Genomic DNA, 13,594 nt, shown 5'->3' with positions numbered 1-13,594 from the left:
ATATTTCCATCTCTCTCTCTCTCTCTCTCTCTCTCTCTCTCTCTCTCTCTCTCTCTCTCTCGCTCCTCTCATTTCCTCACATTTTCTCTCTCTGCTCTTATTTCCTCACCTACCTACCTCCTCACTTTTTTCTACTAATTTCCTCCCTCTCTTTTCTTCCACCTGCTCTCTTTCTATTTTCCTCACCTCCTCCTTTTTTTAAATCCTTCTGTCTTTCTCTTTTTCCTTATGTTCTCTCCCCTCCTCTCTTTTCCTCATGCTCGTGTTTTCACTCCCCTCTCTCTTTTCCGCTCATGTCTCTTTCTCTCTTTTCTCTGATCTCCCTCTTTCTTCATACCTCCTCTTTCTCTCTCTTCAACTCTTCTCTTTTCCTCTCCCATTTTTTTTTTGTTACTATTTCTTATCCTTCTCTCTATTGTCATCTCTTTCTCTCAATCTCTTCCCCTCCCTCCCTTACTTTAGTTTTCTATTTCCCATTCTTACTCTCTCAGCAATACACTCTTAAATAGCAACCAGTGCAGCATGTCTACAAATGCTAATTATCACACACACACACACACACACACACACACACACACTTTCCAGTACACACCGGCAAATCTCTACATATCCACACACACATGGATAATTCATTTTTTTCCATTGTTTTAGCACCCTATGTGACTCATGACTGTGTATATTAATGTTCTTTTTTAATGATTATCATTTGTTTTTTTTATTTTTTAATGGCAAATAAAGGGTCCTACATGCACGGATTCCATGCAGGTATCTTAATGATGTATTCCTAATATTAATGTATTCCTATTATGCTTTTATAAACTAAACAGTGCTTAGTAGACCTATCCTGTACAATTTCCATTCTGACAGAGCAGTGAACCGTTTACAGATACCTGAGTGCCACTCTTAATCAGTGACAGTGCCCAGTCTCCGCCCCCTGGAACAGCAATCTAATGATGTCACTGCTGCGGCATGCCAGCAACAGCGGCAGTGCCAGGGGGGCAGCTGTTCCCCAGCTGGTAGGGCCTATTCTGTAACATAAGCTGGGAGTGAGATTATCAGCAACTGTGTGTAGCCGGTCACTTTATGATTTATAGTGAGTACTGCCATTCATTTGTTAGACATATCATGTAGTATTTTGAGCATAACCCTCAGCACACAAACACAATCCAAATGGGTCATGTTGCTGCCAGACCTTTGACCAATGAAAGGCCAACTCCTCTCAAAACTGTCATTTCAATGTAGATTAAACAATGGTGGGTTGACTCATCTTCTGGCTTCTGACGTTTATATGTGTGACTCATTTTAGTCGATTTTTACCTCTACGCCCACACACTATAGGTCAGCAGAAGATTTTATCAACGGCAACCCAAAAATTAATGAACAGTTTGGTGTGGAGCAGGCCCCCTTATTCTAGAAAAAAAAAAAAAGCTTTGAAAGGATACTGTGACGATTTCAATATGGGTGCTGCCATTGCTGCTTGTTTCCTAAAGGTACAAACTCCAGAGCTCTCATCCCAGCCCTGACTTCCCTCTGTTGTTAGATAATAAGTAGTGATGAGGCTGGGCTTGGTGTGATAGAGTTCACCCAAAACCTTGACTGTTACCCACCTCCTCCCAATCCATCAGTTGTGAAGAGGTGCATTCCCTGCCCTGCAGCTATACAAAGGGACGGGGAATGCCTCGGCCACAACTGCCACCGCTGATTGGGCTGGGAGTGGGAAGTGGCGGTCACAGTTCTGAGCGGGCATGGGTGAACTCAGCCAAACTGCTGTTGCACCAAGCCCAGCTTCATCTCTAATGATGAGTTACAACAAACTTTCCAAATGGCCCTAAATTTGCTTGGGCAAGTATGTTCTCTGGTCCTCCTTCCTTAGTGGATGTCTGATAGCAGCACATTTGCAACATTTCTTAGAAGGCATTGGCAGTTTACAAATTGGTTGAATCCACATGCGCAGAGATCTCATGATTTTGCCCTCTTATGTTTACCAAATTGCTTGTTGTCCTTTGAGATTCTGTGGTCACCTTTTTAATTAGCCACAAGTTGGTTTCCTCTTGGTCTCATCAGTGGTCTCCAACTTACATGACCACATTTCTCCTCTGCCGCCTTCTTTTCTCTAGTATTGCACTCCTGACCTGTGTCAGTAAGTGTGCTTGCACTTGACAGTTACAGAAAGTTCTTAGGACTTAATGCCAAAGTGAGAAATTCCTAGAAAGCTTTAGGTTGTGTGGTGTGCACCATGCCATGTGAGAAAAGGGAGCGATTGTGTTTACAAATGGCCAGACTAGTATAGTCAAGGAATTTTGAAATTGATAAGGTCGCTGTAGAAACCAGGATTAGCGTGTATGTTAAGCCAAAACTTTTTTATTTTTGTAGTTTTGAATAATTAGAACCCATGTCTGGTTTTTGCTGCTATCGGGGAGATTTCCCCTCATTCACTGTCCCGATAACAACATTTTAGAAAGACAGGAAGAGAAGGAAAATTCCCAACAGAACTAAACATAGAAACATAGAAGAGCAACAGGCAGAAAAAATACTAAGTGGTCCATTTAATCTGCCCATTTTCTGAATAATTATCTTTTATATATGTTTTTCTTTTTCTTTTTGAAAGCCTATCTCCGGGAAAACCAAAAAAGTGCAGCGGTAGCAACACTGCAAGAAATAAACGGCTCATTTATGCTTAGGGGACAGGAAAAATCTCCAGTCCAGTCCAGTCCCCCTCCAGTCCCCCTAGGCATCAATGAGCACTTAACCCTTGCAGTGTGGAGTAGCCCCATGCAAGGTTAATTATTTGGCTTGCCCAAAGATTAGCTTTCACTTTTCTTTCTGAGTATACAAGTTTATTTGTCCCAAGCACTGTTGACTGACTCTCTACATCTACTGTTAGTCTGCTCGAGCATCTACTATTCCTTAAAAGTAAAAAAAAAAATGGTTAGTACAGTGGCTTAGTGGTTAGCACTTGTGCCTTGCAGCACTAGGTCCCTGGTCTGAATCAGGGCACTATCTGCAAGGTGTTTGCATGTTTTCCCTGTGCTTGTGTGGGTTTGCTCTGGGTACTCCGGTTTCCTCTCACACATGCTGGAAGGTTCATTGGCTGCTCTGTAAATTGGCCCTTGTATATATGCATGTGTGATACGGACTTTAGATTGTAAGCTCCTTGAGGGCAGGGACTGATGCGAATGTGCCCTATGTAAAGTACTGCATACAAATTGTTGGCGATAAATTAAATAAACATCTGTAATCAATAAATAATCCAGAACTTCCCTCCTGCTGGTTTGAGGTCTTGTCCCCGTTTTCTTGATGTCAGCTTTATATTGACAATCCTGCCCTCCTGAGCCTTATTCACACGCTTCATGTATGTAAAGGGTTCAGCGTGTTACTTTATATAAGTAGAGTAGAAGGAGGGAAGAACTCATTGCATCTTTTTTCCTGCTGTGTCCCTGTTGCAGATTTTCTCTCGTTGCCCATCTGGTGGGACCATTGTCACTGTGACAGTAAGAAATTCTTCTACACTCAATCCAAATTGATATCGAATTTTGTTTTAGGTTGGACGTACACTTTAAACATGTTTTATTTCAATATCCACCATGTAGCACACTCTGTGTTGCCTGTGAACAATTCCTTCTGCATTGTTAAAGCAGGAAGAAGAAGCGTTAAGTTTCTCCCTTCCTGTCCTCCACCCAACATCTTCACTCCTAATCACCCATGCTGCCGCTGTCTCTAATTGGCTCATCTAAACTCAGATAAGTGGATCTAGACTAGTGCTGGGCTTCCTGACCCAGGGTGTGTAATAGCGTCATTATAAGAGCAATACATTCAATTCACAGGGCCACACTAATGATTGCTGGAGAGGGCCAAATGCAGATTGCAGTTGTCCTGAATAGTTTGAAGGGGTTTCTGGGTGAAAAAAGTCAGATTAATATGGTTGTTAAACAGACTGCAATAAACTGGTCATAGACAATGGTTGAACATGCATGCACATCCTACCATCTTATAATGTCTGTAGGGACAGCTTCTGCCACATACCGGAATGCTCTGCTCCCATTAGAATCCCTCTTCAGCTAACGGGGAAGGTGTGGCATCACAGACAGCATGAAAGGGGGGTTTGGGAGACCTGCCATCTAAACTACACAGGGTCCTACGGAGTATGACTGGAGGTCATTTCAGGATCAGGCTTGTATTCGCTTATGCTAAATGAGTTACAGTATAAGATGGCAGCAGTCTCTAGGATCCTCCTGTACCTTGGCAGCAGTCTCCAGGATCCTCCTGTACCTTGGCAGCAGTCTCCAGGATCCTCCTGTACCTTAGCAGCAGTCTCCAGGATCTCCCTGTACCTTAGCAGCAGTCTCCAGGATCTGCCTGTACCTTAGCAGCAGTCTCCAGGATCTCCCTGTACCTTAGCAGCAGTCTCCAGGATCTGCCTGTACCTTAGCAGTGGTCTCGGATGGCCAAACTCCGGCCCGCAGCAGTCTCTAGGATCCTCCTGTACCTTGGCAGCAGTCTCCAGGATCCTCCTGTACCTTAGCAGCAGTCTCCAGGATGTCCCTGTACCTTAGCAACAGTCTCTAGGATCTCCATGTACCTTAGCAGCAGTCTTTATGATCTCCCTGTACCTTAGAAGCAGTCTCCAGGATCCTCCTGTACCTTAGCAACAGTCTCTGGGATCTCCCCGTACCTTAACAGCAGTCTCTAGGATCTCCCTGTACCTTAGCAGCAGTCTCTAGGATCTCGCTGTACCTTGGTAGCAGTCTCCAGGATCCTCCTGTACCTTGGCAGCAGTCTCCAGGATCCTCCTGTACCTTCTATGATCTCCCTGTACCTTAGCAGCAGTCTCCAGGATCTCCCTGTACCTTGGCAACAGTCTCCAGGATCCTCCTGTACCTTAGCAGCAGTCTCCAGGATTTCCCTGTACCTTAGCAACAGTCTCTAGGATCTCCACGTACCTTAGCAGCAGTCTTTATAATCTCCCTGTACCTTAGAAGCAGTCTCTAGGATCTCCATGTACCTTAGCAGAAGTCTCTAGGATCTCCATGTACCTTAGCAGCAGTCTCTAGGATCTCCCTGTACCTTAGAAGCAGTCTCTAGGATCTCCCTGTACCTTAGCAGCAGTCTCCATGATCTCCCTGTACCTTAGCAGCAGTCTCCAGGATTTCCCTGTACCTTAGCAACAGTCTCTAGGATCTCCATGTACCTTAGAAGCAGTCTTTATGATCTCCCTGTACCTTAGAAGCAGTCTCCAGGATCCTCCTGTACCTTAGCAACAGTCTCTGGGATCTCCCTGTACCTTAGCAACAGTCTCCAGGATCCTCCTGTACCTTAGCAACAGTCTCCAGGATCCTCCTGTACCTTAGCAACAGTCTCCAGGATCCTCCTGTACCTTAGCAACAGTCTCTGGGATCTCCCTGTACCTTAGCAACAGTCTCAGGGATCCTCCTGTACCTTAGTAACAGTATCTAGGATCCTCCTGTACCTTAGCACCTCACCAGCAGAAAATCTTCAACGAGTAGTCATTATATTGATGTACACGCATCTCATCACAAAGCAACGTTTCGGGGGCCAGTTAGGCTCCCTTCAGCAAGCATGACCATGAAGTGGCGACATCCGCTATCACTGCAGCACCCACTTTAAAAGGGACATACCAGTAAGGAGTGCGGTGAGAACCAGATTATTTTGTCTAGCGCATTCAGTGTGTTTTTGCACATTTTCGCATGCATTAGATATGCCCACATGAAGACGTGCATTTTAGCACGCGCACGTACGCACGCACACAGAAATGTGCAAACCGTTTGTGTCGCACGTTTCCATTGGAGTCTATGACGACAAACGCGCTGTAATCTACCAAAAATAAGCTTTTTCCAGCGTTCGCCGATTAACAGCTTGCGACCAAACGCTAACAGCAGCCATGGAAATGAATGGGACTTGTGTTGAGAGTTTTGTCGCGCTGATCTTTTTAGCATCAAAACGCCTAACTGTGAACGGGGACTGATACTTCAGGTACTTGAATGCATTTTTTTTATTTAACTGTCACTTTAATAATAAAATAAAATCCTTCTAGAAATGTTGATGTTTTTACTTTGCACAATAAAACACAAACCCTGTATGAAGACTCCTGTTTATTGTTGATCATGTTATTTCCTAAACGGTAATAAATAAATACATGAAACCTTCCTGCTGCAGGCACAGCTAGCAATAAACAAAAAAACTTCCGCACCAGGAAAGATTTCTACATTTATTTTAAACAAATCTAAAAGTTAAACATAACAATAAACTTCGATACAAAGTTCCAGTAATAATAAGCAGTACATGATCCATAGTAATAGAGGCTGAGCAGACACACATGGCCTATATATACACGCATGGTGCCTGGGCAGTGGCAGAGCTGATCCAGGGCAGTGGGTGTAGCTGATGCCCCCCAGCAGTGGTGAGAGCCCTGGGGCAGGTCTCAGTTCTGCCCCGCCCCTCCCTCCTCTCTCTGTGTCCCTGGATCATCAGTTTGTATCCAGCAAGAGAAGCGCAGCAGAGAGTCTCATCCCTCTCCCACAGACCCCGGGAGGATGGCAGTGCCCGGACCTCACCACTGCCTGCTCCTCTGTCTGCTCTGGAGGACGCTCGGCGCCCAGGATCTGCCCATTAATGGAGTCAATGGCTACAGCCTGCACCCTCCCTACTTCAACCTGGCAGAGGGCACCAAGATTTCGGCCACAGCCACCTGCGGCGAGGGCGAGGATGGCAGACCTGTGGAGGACCTCTACTGCAAGCTAGTAGGGGGACCCATGTCGGGGGACCCCAGCCAGACTATCCAGGTAGTGTACGCGTTGGCACGCAGGGGGTTAAAGCCAGGGCTTTGTTTATACGAGGAGGGGATATTGTGTCCCCTGCTGTTGTATGATTGTTACTTTGTATTCAACGTAGCTGATGTTTCACTTTCACTAGCAGCAGGGAGAGGAGCAGCGCAGAGTTCATTAAGGGGAAGGGTGTCCCTTTTTTCTCTGGTCCCCAAGGAGAAAGTGCTGGTATTGCCTGCACACTTAGCAAGCACTGGGAGTAGGGTCCCCTGGCTCTCACAATGGTACAGCCCAGGAATCTGTGCACTTGTCATTTCTGGCCACTGCCAGTGAGGCAAAAGTTATAAAGCAGCCAATGTGACTTTCACCAAACATTCACTGCCATTTAAAACCTGTACAGCTTGAAGATCCACCTGCAACAAATGTTCAGATGTCAGGTTATCTGCTTTACAAATATGGCCCTCAGTGTAGAAAAGGCTTTTAGGAAGTATTTTAGGCTCTGTTCACACCTATGCCATGCAGAAGCATGGGCGATGCCAGGCGTGATCCCACATAGCATACTGCAATGTGAGGTGACCTGCGGTGGCAATATTTATTAATGGCAACCCATTGCAGAAGCGTTTGCGATCCCAGGCGTGATCCCACATAGCATATTACAATGTGAGGTGACCTGCGATGGCAACCCATTGCAGAAGCGTGGGCGATGCCAGGCGTGATCCCACACCGCATACTGCAATGTGAGGTGACCTGCGGTGGCAATATTTATTAATGGCAACCCATTGCAGAAGCGTTTGCGATCCCAGGCGTGATCCCACATAGCATATTACAATGTGAGGTGACCTGCGATGGCAACCCGTTGCAGAAGCGTGGGCGATGCCAGGCGTGATCCCACACAGCATACTGCAATGTGAGGTGACCTGCGGTAGCAATATTTATTAATGGCAACCCATTGCAGAAGCGTTTGCGATCCCAGGCGTGATCCCACATAGCATATTGCAATGTGAGGTGACTTTGCAGTGGCAATATTTATTAATGGCAACCCATTGCAGAAGCGTTTGCGATCCCAGGCGTGATCCCACATAGCATATTGCAATGTGAGGTGACTTTGCAGTGGCAATATTTATTAATGGCAACCAACCGCACCTAGCCATTGCTTGTGCATTGTATTATTAATATTATTCAGGATTTATATAGTGCCAACAGTTTGCGCAGCGCGTTACAAAACTGAGGGAGATAATACAGTTACAGTACAACTTCAGTACGGGAGGTACGGGGGCCCTGCTCATGAGAGTTTACAATCTAGCAGGAGTCCACATGGTAACCTATTACTATGTGAGATGTGATGTGGTGCGGTGCACTTCTTTGAGTGCGATTTGGCTGCGGTAGGTAGCACATTCAAACGAATAGGCTACCCTACCGCAGCGCAACACAACACAGCTTGCAGTACCTCTGCGTTGGTCACAGGGGTGTGAATGAGGGCTAAATGTATAAGGTTATAGGAGCTGAAGATGATGGAGATACATTTTAATTGTTGGACCAGAGATTTTTTGCTGCACACAGCTGACTTCCGGTCAAGGTTTCCTATGGATGGAAGCCAAGGCCAGGGTGTTAGAAGACTCCTTTAGCGTCCAAGCGAAGGATAATGCAGACCAGTTGGGGGTAGTGTGTCTGTTTGTTGTAAACACAGACATTGGGTCGAATTTTGGACAGGTACGGAATGTCTGCATCCATCTATGTGGATGGTGTTAGTGGCTCTTTACAGTCTTGTATTTTACATCTTCTTGTATTTCTGTGCATATTGGTCTCATTTTTGAACATCCGATTACACTTGATGGTTTTAATTGGTTTGTAATATAAGATTTATTTCATGCTAAGAGGTTAAATTCTCACTCGAGTCCAAAGTCTGGTGTCAGGTGTGTACTTTGGGGGTCTATTTAAACGTTTGCGTTCCGTTAGCGTGATCTATGTCACCCGTTTCTGTGCATTGCGTTAAGACAGCCCATTGAAACTGAATGGGCTGCCAACCCACCCTAACGTGATAAAAATCGTACCTGACCCTTTTTTCTTCAGTAGTGTGTCACAGCGCACTATAACACAGGTGTGTTGGCCTAGTGCATTGGACTGCCATTAAAAAAAACAGCACTGCAACAGTAACGCATGTGACTGATGTGAATGTACATTATGTGAGGTGCTGCGTACATTGACGGTGCCATATAAATACTAGTAATAAGAAATAAATGTTACATGCCTTAGAACATGTCGCGGCAATGTGCGCTGTAACATGAGTGTTGCCACTGCACAGAAGTGTAGATGGACCCTAAATGTTTTCACACAGGTATCACCCAAGATTCACACAATTTCCCAAATGGATTGAATTGGGGAAATGTGTGAATCCTGGGTGAATGTTGTGTGCATCTTGTGTGAAATAATTATAAATAGACCTTTTAGTGTTTTGTGCGGTTTGTGCACACATTCACAGGTGAATGTAACAATATTGATTGCATAATGTAGCATTCTTTTGCCATTCTGCCAAACGATCATACCTGAGGAATATACGCTGAAAAAGAAGTCCCCCCCCCGCCACCCACAGCATTTCACACAACACTTACCGCTCTAGTGCTCAGTGTTGTGGATTATAGCTGTACACTTTGTGGTGCTGTTACATAGTCATGAGCGTCCACTTATTTCTAAGTGGCAGGACCACTTTGTTTACGCTGCTGACGCTTGAGTAATAAAGCCTGAACTGGCTGATGTAAAATTGTGTTCCCGTCACCTATTGACATTTTACTCTGCCGGCAGCAATTTTAATGTTTTTGTTGTTTTTAGTTTTATTGAGATAACATTTTTTGAAAACTTAATTTAAAAATAAAGTCATTTTGTGATGTGAGGTAGCAGGCAGATACCTTTTGTCTTCTGTACTGAGTGCTGGTTACAGGGAGCAAAGCTGAGACGGAATAATGATATGAGGGGTTCCAGCATCAGGATCCAGGTGACGATTGTCAGGCTCCTTGCAGCCCTGGGGCCATAAAAAAATTAATCTTTGGTCCAAGGCCGCACTGAAAACCGTGAGCATAGTGGCCACCTAGGCTGGCATGCTCTGTGCCAAAATGAAATGGAATGGTCCAGGAATGGAGAATAGTAGCCTTCTTCTGTGGCTTCTCACACAGATGTTTTGCTTTATGACAGGTTTTGCAGTCAGTTTCTCGATCTGTGCTGTTTCTGACTGAAGGAATGGGGACAAGTAGATGAGACTTGCTGTGATCAGTCCTGTGGTGTCAGTCACAGTTTGTGCGGGCTTGGCTGGACTCCGGCAAACTGGGTTTACACCAAGCCCCAGCTTATCACTAGGACTCCTATGCTAATATGGATAGAATTCATCATGGGGCCCTTGTTACACAGTCTGCAGTGGGTAGTGGGAAAGTTTTTGGCTTTGCAGTCAGTTGCACTGTAGCCACTACATTAGAGCCATGAGGATGGCCAATATGGACAGAATGTATTTCCCATTTTGTCTCCTTTTTGGCTCTTGATGGTGGCTCACCAAGATGATCAGCCAAAGATGGGCTAAGACAGAATGTGGACCTAGGCAAGGCAGTAGCTTTGACCCCCCAATACCTTTAAAATATGATGATAAGGACTGCAGTACTCACAGGAAAGCAGTGTCATTAAATCTCTGTACTGGCATGGCCCCATCAGATATCAAATGCCTACAGGTACATCCTCCCTTGGAAGTGACAGACTGCTGCACAGCTTTAACCAATTGCACGATCCCCCTGGTATACTGCAGGGGCATGTAGCCGGGCTCCCTGGACATTCTACGGGCCATAGGCTCCTGCCAAGGCTACCTTCTGCAGGATCCAGCTCTGCAGTTGACAGAGTCAAAGATGACCAGTGAGCGTTATTGCCCAACACTTGACCTTCATATTATTGTTATTAGTTGATTGGAAATTTGCCTTTCTATTCAACAGAATAGAATATCAATTGACGGAATGATGGGCATTGTTAGGACAATGTCACACAAGAGTTTTGATTATACACCAGATGAGACTGTCTTTTACCATGCATTTCTGTATGTATAATAGGATCATAATAATTCCCATTGGCTTTCACTGTGAGATAGAGCAGTTCGCTGAGGAATTTGTACAATGGCAGTACAAACTCACTGTAAAAAAACATGTCTGACATCAGTCTTGGTATATAGTTGTTGCAACATTCTTAATGAGTTTGGTGGAAGTGGTTCTATGGCTGATTGATCTAACAATACGTGACTGATTTCCTCTTTTCACTGAACCTCTAATTTCCATTGTAGAAATTGCAGCCCCCCCCATTTACAGGTGTCTGCAGATGACGGCCTCCATCGCCTTTTCATCCAAGTCTCCTTCACAGAGTTCTGTCCCGAGTTTGGCTGAGCTTATATCTCACTAATTGCTGCATGGCTCCCTTATCAGAGCTGCCAGCGGCCCCTTTGAACTGTGAAACGTCTGACCTTGCTCTGAGAGGCATACAAGTACTTAAGAGCCCCCAGCAGGATGCAATCACGGTTTAATCAGAAGGGTAGGCCTGTAAAGCATTCATTTCGCAATGGGGAACAATGAGATTCTGAAATTGCCTAAATACATAAATTAATCAAAGACATTATACTTGCGACACCTTGTTTCATGATGCTGCAGGACTGAGGATGGGGAATTTGGCCAGATGCATCTACGTCTGGTCAGTGTTCTCTGTGTGATCAGTAAATGAGCATTTTGTTTAATTTTGTCTTTCTTTTTACATAGTGCATAGGCATGGATGCTTATACTTTGAAGATAACTGATTTGTCAGTGATGAGTGCTGAGATCTCTAGATGACCTGTCTTCTGATCCTGCGAATGCTCCAAATGGTCAAACCAGCCTGGCAATGGAGGAGGGAAATAGAGCCATGTGTGCAATTCCCGCAACACAAAAATCAATATTGTGATTGGGAAAGATTTTCTAATCTACCCAATCACTTCATTCCCCCAAAACATTTGCGTGGTACTCTCATGAACTGCCGCATAGACATTATATGATCTCTCAATCTGGGGCAAAGAAAGGCCAGATTGGGGGACTGTCATCTAATGTCACCAAGAGCAGCTGGTGGTGAGTTCTGCCAAAAAAACAAAACGTATCAACTCTATGGATTGCGTTAGCAGAAGCATATACTTCTCACCCCTGCCACAGACAATTGCATTGTCTTCCTTCCTGGAGATTACCATTGAAATCTATATCACAGGGCTGATACAGGAGATTGAAGGATCTGTATTTTTGAAGGGTCTACCAGTTCCTTTGTCTGAAAGTATGTTACCATTACATTACAATGTTTAAAAAAAATCTTATTTGCAATCAAATCAGACTGGACATTAAATGTGTGTGTGTATATATATATATATATTGATATATATATCAATATATATATATCAATATATATATATATTGTAAATGTAATGCATTTTTAGGTCAGCTACATGTTGTATTGTTGTATTTGCTGATGTCCTGATTACTTTACTGACTGCCTTGGTTTTGGTTTCAGGGACAGTACTGTGACACATGTCTAGCTAGTGGTGGAGAGAGAGCGCACCCCATTACTAATGCTATTGACGGCACGGAAAGATGGTGGCAGAGCCCCCCCTTGTCCAGAGGCCTGGAGTTCAACAAAGTCAATGTCACTTTGGATCTGGGTCAGGTGAGTGTCACTGTTATATAGAATAATTTGTGCATGTATTTTAACTTTGTGTACTAAAGAAGGGACAGCTGTGCGTATCTGGTAACTGTATTGTTTATTAGGTCCCAGGATGCAACTATAGGGGGTGCAGATAGAACAATGCTTGCACTACCCTGAGGTCAGAAGGCCCAAACTGAGACTCGACTCCTTCCTTATCTACCAGCAGTCTCCACAGATTGCATTCTGTAAAGAATAAAGCATTTATAGCTTGTTTCATTCTGATCTGTTAAAGCCTCTAGTAGTTTGGTAAATGTAAGGTTATAACCCATTACTAGTAAAGTTAGCTCGTAAGGGCTCAAAGTGACTGCCAAATACTTTAATATGGGATTATGGGGGGCCCCTGGTTTAAATTTTGCAAATTAGTCAGTCATTAGATCCTTGTCTTGCGTGAGAATTGACACAGAGTGCAGGGAGTTTGATTCCTGAAGGCAAATTGTAGGAAACATTGGGCTTTGGAACTTGGAACTTGACGGGCCGCTGTCTGGAGCCAATCGCCTCCTTCTTTTCTGATTTGTAGTACATGAAAGGGAGAATGTGATTAGTTTTTGGGGTAGCACAGACTGTTCGTCAGTTTCAGTACACAATTAAATTTTCATGCTTGATACTTGTTAAAGGAACTCTGTATCAGGTTGTATTAGGTTTGCAGTTGATAAAGTAACTATGAATCCAGTTTTACCACATTAATACTGATTTTCCAGGACTGATATTCTATATCTACAAGTGGATGCTGATTGCCTTATAATGGCTGGAGTGTAAGGGAAGCTCTGAAAACTTCTGTATAGGAGCTGCATTACTGTTTGTGTTTTGGATTCCCAATATTCACCCATAACTAAAATATCCGTCTGCTGTGGACTTGTTTTCAATGTAGTCATGTCTTTCTGAGGTTACGCCCTTGTTGGTGGTTAAACTGTTGGTGTCCTCTAATATTGTGACTCTTCTAGTCTGGCTGTGCTGGAGGAGGAGGGGACGGTGCATTTAATTGTATTTTATTGTATGTGGATTCCCTCCCCCAACACACATTTCAGGACACTGTGACAACGGAGCAGACTGCCGCCCTTCTCTGAGATGCCAAATAG

The 13,594-nt window shown here is 44.4% G+C and overlaps 1 protein-coding gene across 1 annotated transcript in view; it reads left to right on the top strand.

The window, feature by feature from the left end:
* Positions 1-6,511: 6,511 nt before the first annotated feature.
* LAMA5 (laminin subunit alpha 5) overlaps positions 6,512-13,594 on the top strand; it is a 119,638-nt gene continuing 112,555 nt past the window's right edge. The window contains exons 1-2 of the mRNA XM_018560158.1: positions 6,512-6,800; positions 12,327-12,479. Of these exons, the coding sequence (XP_018415660.1) occupies positions 6,552-6,800; positions 12,327-12,479 (402 nt within the window). The 5' untranslated portion in view covers positions 6,512-6,551. The remainder of the gene's footprint in view (positions 6,801-12,326; positions 12,480-13,594) is intronic.

The sequence above is a fragment of the Nanorana parkeri genome, unplaced genomic scaffold, assembly GCF_000935625.1.
Source record: "Nanorana parkeri isolate BGI_ZX_2015 unplaced genomic scaffold, ASM93562v1 scaffold17, whole genome shotgun sequence".
NCBI lineage: Eukaryota > Metazoa > Chordata > Amphibia > Anura > Dicroglossidae > Nanorana > Nanorana parkeri.
Note: the sequence above shows the minus strand (reverse complement) of the source record. Positions and strands in the feature narration are given on the sequence as shown.